The 12,564-nt window shown below is 50.0% G+C and overlaps 1 protein-coding gene across 4 annotated transcripts in view; it reads left to right on the top strand.

Moving 5' to 3' along the window:
- Ltbp2 (latent transforming growth factor beta binding protein 2) overlaps nucleotides 1-11,422 on the top strand; it is an 82,884-nt gene extending 71,462 nt beyond the window's left edge. For 2 of the 4 annotated variants that reach the window (XM_087911640.1, XM_087911642.1), the window contains 14 exons: nucleotides 934-1,056; nucleotides 1,156-1,281; nucleotides 1,709-1,831; nucleotides 2,437-2,568; nucleotides 2,904-3,029; nucleotides 3,576-3,719; nucleotides 4,715-4,906; nucleotides 5,167-5,250; nucleotides 6,084-6,212; nucleotides 6,450-6,587; nucleotides 6,666-6,833; nucleotides 7,071-7,352; nucleotides 7,916-8,065; nucleotides 8,409-11,422. In XM_087911640.1, coding sequence (XP_087767766.1) covers nucleotides 934-1,056; nucleotides 1,156-1,281; nucleotides 1,709-1,831; nucleotides 2,437-2,568; nucleotides 2,904-3,029; nucleotides 3,576-3,719; nucleotides 4,715-4,906; nucleotides 5,167-5,250; nucleotides 6,084-6,212; nucleotides 6,450-6,587; nucleotides 6,666-6,833; nucleotides 7,071-7,352; nucleotides 7,916-8,065; nucleotides 8,409-8,560 — 2,069 coding nt within the window. In that variant the 3' untranslated portion in view covers nucleotides 8,561-11,422. Of the gene's footprint in view, nucleotides 1-933; nucleotides 1,057-1,155; nucleotides 1,282-1,708; nucleotides 1,832-2,436; nucleotides 2,569-2,903; nucleotides 3,030-3,575; nucleotides 3,720-4,714; nucleotides 4,907-5,166; nucleotides 5,251-6,083; nucleotides 6,304-6,449; nucleotides 6,588-6,665; nucleotides 6,834-7,070; nucleotides 7,353-7,915; nucleotides 8,066-8,408 lie in introns of those variants that run through there. The other 2 variants (XM_087911643.1, XR_015739215.1) reach the window with 2 other exon arrangements.
- Nucleotides 11,423-12,564: the final 1,142 nt, after the last annotated feature.

A 12,564-nucleotide genomic window follows, 5' to 3' on the forward strand; every position in this document is an offset into this window, starting at 1 on the left:
CTGCGGGGTCTCAGCAGCACCAAGGGACAAGAGGCACATGGCATTTCTTGGGCCTTGGCCTAGACTCTTGAGACTCTGTTATGACAAGACTCTAGAGCAGTGGTACTCAGCTTGGGGGTCAAATGACCCTTTCACAAGGGTCACCTAAGAATGGCAGAAAGCACAGATTCATAACAGTAGCAAAATTATGGTTATGAAGTGGCAACGAAAATAATTTTAAGGTTGGGGGTCAGCACACTGTGGGAACTGTATTAAAGGGTCACAGCATTAGGAAGGGTGAGAAGCACTGCTCTAGAGTGGCCATTGGTGCTTTGTAATAGTGTTAATAATGCCTATAATCCCAACACTTGGGAAACCTCATCAGGAAGATGAAAAGTCTAAGAACAGCAAAGCAACAGAGGGAGAGAGGGGTTGGGTTGGTGGAGGGCGGGTCAGGTGTGATGACCGGGGCTTACAATTCTAGCGCTCAGGAGGCAGAAAGAGGAGAGCCGGGAGTTCAAGTTCATCTTTGGCTATCTAGCAAGTGAGAGGCAAGGCCAGAGTTAGCTACATGAGATCCTATTTCAAACCAAATTCACGCACAAGCAGAAGGGAGTTTCTGTTACCTTCTCGGGTTCCCTGCATCTGTTTCCTTGGTTTCTTGCCCATTGCTTCTCAGCCAAGACAGAGGAGGGAGGCTTTGGTTTCCCTAGGCCAGGACTACGGGGCATGAAGGAGCCCAGCCAGATCTGGGCCAAATTGGAAGATCTGCTGCTATCTTTCTCCCCGTGGCTCCTCTCTCCTTAGCTTCTCCCAGGTACCTGGGAGAAGGGAGATAAACATAGCAGGTTCTGTCCCCTCAGGCAGGTGATAGGGCCTCTAGAGATGTTTCCCTTGGAACCTGTCCTTGGAAGGTGCCACCATCAGCTGCCTCCTCCCTGTGTGACCCTACAGATGTCGATGAGTGTGAAGGTCCCCAGAACAGCTGCCTGGGAGGCCAGTGCAAGAACACGGAAGGTTCCTACCAATGCCTCTGTCCCCAGGGCTTCCAGCTGGTCAATGGCACCATGTGTGCAGGTGAGCACCCCAAGTCTCCCCGTTGGGAACTGAGGACAGTGAGGATCTGCAGAGGTGAGGGCACCTTGGAGTCACCCCCATCTCATCTTACCTCTGCAGATATGGACGAGTGTTCTGGGGAGGAGCATTGCGCTCCTCATGGCGAGTGCCTCAACAGCCAGGGGTCCTTCTTTTGCCTCTGTGCACCCGGTTTTGTCAGCGCTGAGGGGGGCACTAAATGCCAGGGTAAGACATCAGTGTGGCTGTGTCTAAGGTCCACCAGCACAGGAGTTAGAGGCTGTGTCTAGAGTCCTATCTGAATACCATGGCTGAAATGAATTGTTGGCTTACGGCCAACCAAGGGAAGAGAAACTGGGAAGGCTGGGGAGATGAGAAAGATCCAGGTTTGTAAGGAAGCTCGAGTCTGCAGGGTCCTCTCTGTGGTGCCTGTGGCAGCCGTGCTCTCCAGAGTCTCATTGTCACTCTTCTGCCGACGGAGGCCAGCATTAAAGCCACCCAACAGCATGGCCTGGGCTGTCCCTTGATCTTCCTGCCCGGAGCTTCTCTTTGGATCTCCGATGAGCTTCTTGAGGTCCAAAGGAAGTGGCTCAGAGCTCTATGAAGCTCTAAAGAGACCCATGCTTGCATCTGCTGACTGGTGTCTCTCTCCTAGATGTTGACGAGTGTGCAGCCACAGACCCATGTCTGGGAGGGCGTTGTGTCAACACAGAGGGCTCCTTCAACTGTCTGTGTGAGACCGGCTTCCAGCCCTCCCCAGACAGCGGAGAGTGCGTGGGTAAGGACTCTAAGGATTGGATGGGACCCTGCCTCACTTGTGCCCACCTCTGTCCCTCTGTGGTCCTTAGCTCCCTGGAACAAGGAACATAGCTTCCCAGGAAATACAGCATTTTCTACAGGATCCAAAGGATAATGCATTTATTGAGCTTCTGATGATGCAAGGACTGGCTTAACAAAGACAGTCAGAATCTTTGTGCCAGCAGAAGACACAAAGTAGCTTTAAAAGCCAAAAACATTCAGCAGATATTAATCACCTGCTATGTTCAATGTCTTTTGGTAAGACAGATGATTACAGACGATCTTGAAATTGAATAAGGGAGACAAATATTGAAGAAAACTCCCTGAACTCCACTGTGGTGAAAATGGCAGGGCGCTCTGTTGGGGATCAGAGGGGAGGAGGCTTCCCAAATGGTTTCTAGTTCTCTTCCTAAATGCTCAGCCCTGCTGGGTCAGGGGAAATTCTCCTGAGTTAATCTCCTGGGCTGAGATGAGCATGCTGATCTGAAGCTGACCTCAGAAGCTGTGGGCTTGTCAGGTCAGCAAGGTGGGGCCAGAACGGTGACCTAACCACACAACTGTCCCTTCTCATGGCTCTGGGGACAGATATTGATGAGTGTGAAGACGAGGAAGACCCTGTGTGTGGAGCCTGGAGGTGTGAGAACAGCCCTGGTTCGTATCGCTGTGTCCTAGGCTGCCAGCCTGGCTTCTACATGGCCCCAACCGGAGACTGCATTGGTGAGTAGAACAGGGGTGGGGAAGATAGAGGAGGGAGGGCCGAGGAAGGCTGAGGACATCTGGTTTTCCATGCATCCAACTAGAAACGGTTTCTCTCGCAGGAACCGTTTGAGCAGTTGTTTATTTTCCATACAGCGAAGCTGTCCCAAAAGTTGAAGAAGAATGTGTAGTCAAAGCTTTCTTGTGCTGGGCCCGGGATGGGGTGTGTGTGGGGGGAGGGGGTTGTTTGTTTTGTTTTGTTTGCAAATCTTAGTGTTAATAGACCAGATACATAAGTATTCCCGGCACACAAGCAGGCATGCATACCCTCTACCCTAGTCTCCATCATCCCACAGATATAGATGAATGTGCCAATGACACTGTGTGTGGGAATCATGGCTTCTGTGACAACACGGACGGCTCCTTCCGCTGCCTGTGTGACCAGGGCTTTGAGACCTCACCCTCAGGCTGGGAATGTGTTGGTGAGAAGCCTGCGGGCTACCCAAGGTCTGGGCTAGGAAAGGCCCTTGGGCCCTTCTCATTTCTACCAATTTTTTTTTTTCTTTCTTGAAAGGAAGTGATAGGGCCCTCTTCCAAACCACACATGTTTACACAGCTCCAGGACAGGACCCCAAAGGGTGGGCAAGAGAAGCTCGAGGGAGGGAGAATCCCCTCCAGCTAGCGCTGCTGCTGGGCTGGTAGGAGAATGGCCAGTCCGGCCACATAAGGAGCAAGCACAAGAAGGAAGAGACCTCCTGCCCCACTCAATTCCCTGGAGAACTTGGGGGCTCAAGAGGTGCCTAGAGGAGGGCACTCTCTTCGTTCATGGTTAAAGCCACTTTCAGCAACTGTGCCCGCTTTCCTTCCCAAGCTCTCTGCCCACCGGTGCCCTCCCTGCTAATTCATACCCACTTTTGCTTCTTCCGAGCATGGTTCTCCTGGGGGCGGGATGAGAACCTGCTGTAATTGGGGGCAGGGTGCATTAGCTACCTCTTCTCTGTACACGAGGCTGTCCTTGTGCCTGGCAGATGTGAATGAGTGTGAACTCATGCTGGCAGTGTGTGGGGCTGCACTCTGTGAGAACGTGGAAGGCTCCTTCCTGTGCCTTTGCGCGAGCGACCTTGAGGAATACGACGCACAAGAAGGACGTTGCCGGCCTCGGGTGACTGGAGGTGAGACCCGGGAGACTCAGGCCCTTTCACTTCCTGCCATTTTCCATGAGGACTCAGACTTACAAAAGTCCAACACTGACCTAGCGCCTGCCACTTAGTAGAGTTCTTTGGGACCATGCTGGGGGCATGGTTAGAAATGGATTGTGCAGGGGACATGAGCCACACATGCCAGCACCTGCTAGACAATATTCCCCCTGAAGGTCTAGGATGACCTAAGGAAATTCGGGGTGCTATGGTACTTACAGTAGCCCCCATGGACCTCAGGTTGAGTTTAGTAGAGACCCAGAATTCACCTAATCCTTGGATGAGTCTTTTGGATTAAGGAGACCTTGAAACTGAGCTAAGATGGACCCTCCCCTCCCTTTTGCCACTCTACCTCAGGCTGGACCAGGACTCGGCTGGCTTCAATGACTTGGAAAAAAAATCAAGGGGAACTTTGTAAGGGAAAATGGGGGTAGGGGAGAAGGGTTTGGGGTCCCTGAGGAGCAGAAGGTATGCTATGCTAGAGATGAATATTGCCCATGGGGATTGTGGGCAAATAGTACACTAGAAACATCAGGTGTTTGGACATCAGAGCCCCATTTCACTCCATAATAACTTTTTTTAACACTTATTTATTATGTACACAATATTCTGTCTGTGTGTATGCCTGCAGGCCAGAAGAGGGCACCAGACCTCATTACAGATGGCTGTGAGCCACGATGTAGTTGCTGGAAATTGAACTCAGGACCTTTGGAAGAGCAGGCAAGGCTCTTAACCGCTGAGCCACCTCTCCAGCCCTCCATAATAACTTTTTAAATGTAACTTCTTAGGTGCAGTGTCTTTGTAGCAGGGGATGATAACACTAGCCAGTCCTGGGGATACTGAGGTACTACATGAGATCATGTACACCATAAGGCTCTATATAGACATTATATTTCAAAGACCAACTTGATGGCAGGGATACCTCAGAGGGTCATGAACAGACACTAATAAGGGGCTTCTGTCACACACAGCTCAGAGCATCCCAGAGGTCCCAACAGGGGACCCAACTCCAGGCCTCATCCGCATGGAATGCTACTCTGAGAGTAATGGCGGTCCTTCCTGCTCTAGCATCCTGGGCTGGAACTCCACAAAGGCCGAGTGCTGCTGTACTCAGGGTGCCAGATGGGGAAAAGCCTGTGACCCTTGCCCATCTGAGGGCTCAGGTAAGGCTTCAAGGACGCCAAAGACCCTTTGGGTCAGTTTGCAGAGTGGCGCCTAACAGGGGAAAGGAGCCAGGGGTGATGACACACGCCTGTAACCCCGGCACTCAGGTGGCTGGAACAGAAAGATCAGGAGTCTGAGGCAAGTCTGAGCTACATAGCAAAGTTCCACGCCAGCCTCGATTATATAATTAGACCCGTAAAAAAGTGGGCGTGGGGAGACATACCATTCCCTCTCTGAGCTTGGATGCCTTCCTACACAGTTGAATTCAGTGAACTCTGCCCCAGTGGTCAAGGCTACATCCCTGTGGAAGGAACCTGGACATTTGGACCCACCATGTACACAGGTAATCAGTCTCCGCACCCTCCTCCCCAGACTCCACTTGTCCCAGTAAACCCTGGCCTGGTTCTCTGTAAGGTTCCAGAAAATCTACACCCAGCCCTGGCTTCCAGGTAGTTTCTTTCTTTTGGGCTCTGGAACATTTCTATCCCTGATATGTTTAACTGAAAAGTTTTAACTAAGCTCCTCCCGGAGTGTTCACATGACCCTAAACTCAGTTTCCCTGTGCCCTCAAGTCTAGAGGGTGCACTGTGGTGTCTAACCTCACCTCTCCCATACCTGGACAGAGGGACAGACTGAGGGTACTGCACTGCCACACAGGTCCCCCCCACCAAAACAGACACTTTGGGGAGCTCAGTCTCACTGGAGAATTTCAGGTACTGGGCCCCTTGGTACCTTATTCAAAAAGCTAGTCCTGAGAAGGAGATAATGGAAACAAAGTGTGTGTGTGTGTGTGTGTGTGTGTGTATGTGTGTGTGTGTGTGTGTGTATGTGTGTGTGTGTATGTGTGTGTATGTGTGTGTGTGTGTATGTGTGTGTGTGTGTGTGTATGTGTGTGTGTGTGTTGCTGGGAATAAAACCATTGGCTTCATGTATGCAAGGCAGACACTGTACCACTGAACACCCCCAAGGGCTTATTCTATACCGAGAGCTACTTAAAGTACTTTATGGGTATTAGCATTTCTTAATCCTCATTACAAGAGGTTAAACAGTATTTTAGAGAAGCTAAGTCAAGAAGAACACAAACAACTTGCCCAACCCACTCCAACAGCTGGATGTAAGCTCTAAGCTTCCCTTCCTGCCATGTCTTCCCTTCTGCCTCACCCTGCCCTCTGTCAGATGCCGATGAGTGTGTCCTGTTCGGGTCTGCTCTCTGCCAGAATGGCCGATGCCTCAACACAGTGCCTGGCTACATTTGCCTGTGTAACCCTGGCTACCACTACGACGCCTCCAGCAGAAAGTGCCAGGGTGAGGACTCACAAGGGCCTGCTAACCCCAGTCCCACTCTTGCTGGGAGTCCCCCCTGGGAAAGATGCCCACTGCAGCAGGCGGGTCTGAGGTGAGGGGAGCTCTATGCTCTCGGATATTGTCTCTAGAGAGAGCCCTTCCAGAATGGGCATCTTCATGGGCCTCCCGAGGCAGATCCTTCCCTGAGCATTGCTGTCAAAGGTCACTGACCCACTGCACCATTCTCTGACGCCACAGATCACGACGAATGCCAGGATGTGGTCTGTGAGAACGGGGAGTGCATGAACACAGAAGGCTCCTTCCATTGTTTCTGTAGTCCCCCCCTCATCCTGGACCTTAGTGGCCAACGCTGTGTCAACAGTACCAGCAGCACAGGTGACTGGATGGGGTGTGGGCAACGGGTGGCACAGGCCTGATCTGGGACTCACTTGTTTCTGGGGTCTATGTCACCAGAGGACTTCCCTGACCATGACATCCACATGGACATCTGCTGGAAGAAAGTCACCAATGACGTGTGCAGTCAACCCTTGCGTGGGCACCGTACTACTTACACAGAATGCTGCTGCCAGGATGGCGAGGCCTGGAGCCAGCAGTGTGCTCTGTGCCCCCCCAGGAGCTCTGGTAAGAAGGTGCCCTGGGCGTCGCTCTGGGAAGGGGTGCTATCACCTTGGAAGGAGGAGGAGAGCAATTTGAGCAGTGGCTTCGTCCTCCATCCCAGTTGTCAGGACAAAGAGAGGCACAAGTGTGGTCAGGAATCCTCACGTTCTCTTCACGGGCAAAGAGCCCAATGAACCAGTTCGCCAAGCTTGAGCTAGCTGGAGCTAAAGTCCGGTTCCCTTTCTCCTTTCTCCCCAACAGAAGTCTATGCTCAACTGTGCAATGTGGCTCGGATTGAGGCAGAGCGGGAAGCAGGGATTCACTTCCGGCCAGGCTATGAGTATGGCCCTGGCCCAGACGATCTGCCCTACAATCTCTATGGTCCAGATGGAGCCCCTTTCTACAATTACCTGGGCCCGGAGGACACTATTCCCGAGCCTCCCTTCTCCAACATGGCCAGTGAGCTAGGAGACAACAAGCCGGTCCTGGAGCCTCCTTTGCAGCCCTCTGAACTCCAGCCTCACTATGTGGCCAGTCATCCTGGTACGTGTAGCAAAACTGGAGAAGAGATGGGCACTACCATTCCTTCATCCCCTCCATCTGCCTGTCAGTCATATTGCCGCTGGGGTGAAGACAGGGAAGGGGAAGGACACTGGTCATGGTCGGTCAAGACTTCACATTAAAAGGCTTGGGTCCAACACTACCACAAGTGGCTATCACTCTAAACCTTCAGGACAGTATGGCTTTCGGTTTCAGTATCTTTCATTTGGACTCTTAAGACCCACCAACATGAGGGCTGGAGAGATGGCTCAGTGGTTAAGATCACTGGCTGCTCTTCCAGAGGTCCTGAGTTCAATTCCCAGCAACCATATGGTGGCTCACAACTATCTGGAATGAGATCTCGTGCCCTCTTCTGGCGCAGGCAGAACATAATAAGTAAATCTGAGAGAGAGAGAGAGAGAGAGAGAGAGAGAGAGAGAGATCTACCAACACAACCCCACCCCTGGCACTCAACAATGAAAACCTTTGTACTGGGGAGTGTAGGTCCTAGTGAGACTGGGGTCTAAGCACAGGCCTCAGCATTATTCTTTCTGACCCTCTCTCAGAGCCACTGGCCTCCTTCGAAGGACTTCAGGCTGAGGAATGTGGCATCCTGAATGGCTGTGAGAATGGCCGCTGTGTGCGCGTGCGGGAGGGCTACACTTGTGACTGCTTTGAAGGCTTCCAGCTGGATGCAGCCCATATGGCCTGTGTGGGTAAGTTTGGAGCTGTGAGAATGACCCCTGCTGTACGACTGAATTTAGGAAAGCTTGGAAATACGCTGCTGCCCCCTAGTGGGCATGTGTCAAGGTAGTGATTGCAAAAGCACCAAGGAGGTTTATTTTAATGCTTCCTGGGAAAATCATTGGACGGATGATCTCCAGCGGAGGAGAAGCAGGGACAAGAAGTTATGGTCCTGGGTATGCTAAGAGATGACTGCTTCTTGGTTTTTGTCCCTAAGTTGTCTGGTTTGGGTGTCATATCCAGGGTAGGGAGTAGGGGCTGGTGGTGGCTAGAGGGCCAGAGAGCCCCGTACAGCTTTCTTTGTTGCTTCCATAGATGTGAATGAGTGTGAAGACTTGAATGGACCTGCAGCACTCTGTGCACATGGCCACTGTGAGAACACAGAGGGTTCCTATCGCTGCCACTGCTCCCCAGGTTATGTGGCAGAGCCAGGCCCCCCACACTGTGCGGCCAAGGAGGAGAAGTGAGGGATCGCTGGTGGCAGCTATCTGGAAATGGCTTCAGACGTAGGCTGGGAACTTAAGATGGCTTCCCTGGCTGGGAAAACATCACGGCTGGGAAGACAAGGTGATGTCATCAGGCCAGGGCTCTGTAGCCAAGTTCTGCTAGCCTTGCCTGCTTTTTTTTCAAAATCTCTTCCAGCTTAGTTCTGGTTGTGAGCTTCCGTCACTGCCTCTACGCCATTGCTTGGCTCAGACACCACAAATATTTTAATGCTTCAGCCACTGGCCATGAGACGCAGCCCAACACCTGTCCTTGGGGCCTCGCTGGAGGACACGCATCAGAAGAGTCCTCACCCACTCCACTTAGGCTGTGCAAAAGCTGCAGGCACCTCTTTCCAGCTGTGATCCACACATCATCCAGATGGTTCCACAACTGGGGCAGCGGCTACATCTGCCCTGGGAGGGCCCTTCACAATCTGTGGAGCAAGACAGGGTTTGGAAAAGTTTGGGGGACAGCTCCAATGCCACCTCTCTGAACTACAACCACCCAGTCAATCTGGTGTGACCTCTTTTTGCCACATCTCCACCCTGTAACAGTCTGTGGCCCTAGGAAGGGACCTATTTCCCTCATCTCAGAGGATGGAGACTAATACTAACTTGCTGAGTGCAAGAAACCCAAATGAAGAGGAATGAGCCGAGAAAGCAGCAAGAGAGGGCTACAAAAACCATGGGGAGCTGATATGAGAGGAGGAGCCAGGATTTATACAAATCTAAAAATACTGAGTAGCTTTGGGGAAATAAGTACTCGGAGCCACCTTAGAGCCGCTATGCACCAGCAGTGATACAGTGCCCATCTCCAAAGACCTTTATTAGATACACGCTCCCTTCAGGAACCAAATCTCTTCTGGGCTTTTTGTGATTGGTGGACTAACAACACAAGGTCTCTCTTTCAGTTGGTCTTGACCAAGGAAGCCAGATTTTCAGTGTTGTCATCCCCTCTACTCAGAAAGCCTTGCCCTTGTTCCCTTTAGAAAAAAAAAAAATGAATGTCTGGAATCCCTCTAAGAGATGCACTTCCATACAAGCCAGCTGGGAGTTCAGGAGCATGGTGGAATAAAGGAGTGTTCATCCGGACTTTCCTGTGCCTGTGTCTATTTCCTGATATACCAACTTTACCATGTTGGTTAGGTCTAAAGATTAGATTAGGAATGAGCCTGCAGGTGCTCCATGTCCAGCTCCCCAGCCCCCGGAGTGCGGGAGGCTCGATACTGTCCTAAGGCAAGGCAGACTTGCTGCATTTCCCAGATTGGCATCAATTCCCAGATTGATGTAACAAGGATTCATCTGACAGAAGCCATGGAGAAGATTGCTACTTCTTAAATCTGCCCTGTCCTGCCTGCTGCTCTGGTCATCAGCCGCCATGTAACTTCAAACTGAATGCCTGCTGTATCTGAGTGTTGTAATGAGGGTTACGCATAAATTTCATCTATTCACACAACAACCTCATTTACTACTTTATTCCTATGTACACACAAGAAAACCGAGACACAGGAAGCTTAAATAATTTTCTTTAGGCCATTATCCCAGCTGAAGTGTCCTCAGCAGACAAAAATCAATGAAAATATTCTTTTGTTCCTAACAGAAATGCTATTTACTTGGGGATTTAGCTCAGTTGATAGAGTGTTCACCTGGGGTACGTAAGATCCCGGGGTTCTCTTCCTAATGCATCAGGAGAGGGGGAAGAATAGTGAAGACACTTTTTAGAGATCAACTAAGGTAGAAGTTTGCTCAGACTTCTGGTGGCAAGGCTCTGGTGACACAGACACATTTGCGGCAACTGGGGGAGGCGGATGCTGCGCAGCACCTGAAGAACACGTTATGGCTGGCTTTCGCAGGCACAAAGCTAGCTCTCTGACCCAGAAATTCCACTCCCAGGCCTGTAACCTTCAGATATATTCTCACCAAAGATGCCATCACGCACTGTTTGTAATAGCAGAAGATTAGAAATGACTGCTATGGTGTGCTCAAAAACAGATGGCGGGCTAGACACCCTGTCAAGAGAGATGTCCTGACCAGATGGGGGAGCAGGCTGTAGAACAGGGTGGAAGGTGAGCTGCTGTCTGAGTGGACCTCTAGTAACCTCATCCTCACCACTTCACCTTACACCCATCCTTTGCCCAAGCATGCCCTGCTGGCACTGTGCACCTGCCCTCAGAGCCCCCACCCTTTGTGTCCCTGTTCAGCCTTCAGCCATGCTGCACGCACATACACAGAGTGTCTTTTATTAAAAACAGAAATAAAATAGTGTGCATGCTGTTCTGCTCTGCACAGTGCCCCCCCCTTTTTTTTTGAGACAGGATTTTACCAAGTAGGCCGGGCTAGCCTAGAACCAACAACTCTCTTCCTCCTTTGTGCTGGCACTCCAGGTATAGCCGACCATATCCAGCTACATTCTTGTTCTTCTATACTTGCTCCTACAGAATTATCTCATGTGGCCTCACCTATCACACCTACATTCGGAAGGCTGAGGCAAGAGGACTGTTAGAGCTAGGGCAGCCTAAACTACAAAATGAGACGAAGTAATAGACAATGGTCGCATTCTATTCTATAGCTGTATACTATTCTATGGAACGGATAAGCCAGAACTTTCTCAACCAGTCCAGTTCCATCGCCCACCTTTGCTCACAAGGCTGTAGCGAGTACTCCTGTACATGTGTTATTGAATGTTATATTTATGAGATTAAACTCCTGAAAACAATATGGGGTGTGGGGAGAGTGACAGAGGGATAAAGAAAATACTGAGTTTCTTTTTTTTACTGTATTGCCCCCCCTTTAAATTTGTAGATGTATTACCTACTCAAGAAAAATAAAATATTTTTAAATATAGCTGCTGGCTAACCATTGCTTCAATGCCCCCTCCTTTTATATATTTATCTATTGTTTTAGTTAAAGTAATCATTTTGAAATCTCTTTAGCAAATTTCCATCAAACAGCTCTATAGTATTTTCATAGGGTATGGGAGCCCACAGAAGTGGATTCATCCCACCCTGACCAAAGGTCAGAGAATTCAAGCCTATTCCTGCTCATTCAAGGATATAACAGGAAGTTTGACCCAGGGAGTGACTGCCTACAGAATGCTCTGTCTAAGGTATTGTTGTTGCATGTCCTGCCTAAACAACAGTATGCTTAATTCAGGATATAGTGGCTTGATGTTTCAGGTATTGAAGCAGTTAATTGCTCTGTTTGTTCTTTGTATCATGTTAAAGCAATCTTTTGCCTTCTTGCCCCCTGCTTTTGGACTGGGGTGTACACAGGTATATGGAAAATAAAAGCAGGTGAATTCAGTATTTACTGGATTGCCCTCGGGTTCTATTCTGCGTCTCTCTTCCTTTTCTTCCATATCTCCGTTCCTCCTACCTAATGTTTCTAATCCACACGACCCTTCCCTGGAACGTGCAAACCCATTGAGGCTGGACCCTGACATCAGGGGAAGAACTCCAAGAGAGCAACTGCAGACTGCAATCCTAGAGGGGGACAAAAAAAAAAAAAAAAAGAAAACTCTGCCTTTCAGCAAACACACGAACTGTGTGACTCACTGGGCCAGATCTGTAACATCAGCTCAGAGGAGACACAGGAGGGCTAGCCTACTCCATCTCTCTGGTTGTGCCTGCTAAGTGTCAACCCTCCTCTGAGAGGCTGCAACAAAAGACCAAAGAACAGAATTCAGTTCTCAGAGTAACAGCAAACATCACTCAAACACCTTTTTCATTCTTTCTCCCCATCCCCCATCAAAAAGCAACTTTAATGAACTACAAAGCCCATATATGGAAATACATATGATTACCAAAGAAAACTGTACTTGACATCGCCTAACATGACTCTCCAACCTTGGTCCCTTGCAAACAGATACTTAGGTAAGAAATACACCGTCTTGCCTTCCCAGCATAGCCGGCTTAGAAGGATGTTTTCTCACACATAATCCTTTCAGCTAGTCGGGCGTGTTTTCTTAGTCTTGACATATACCCCAG

Source organism: Myodes glareolus, chromosome 11, assembly GCF_982192425.1.
Source record: "Myodes glareolus chromosome 11, mMyoGla1.1, whole genome shotgun sequence".
Classification (NCBI taxonomy): Eukaryota; Metazoa; Chordata; class Mammalia; order Rodentia; family Cricetidae; genus Myodes; species Myodes glareolus.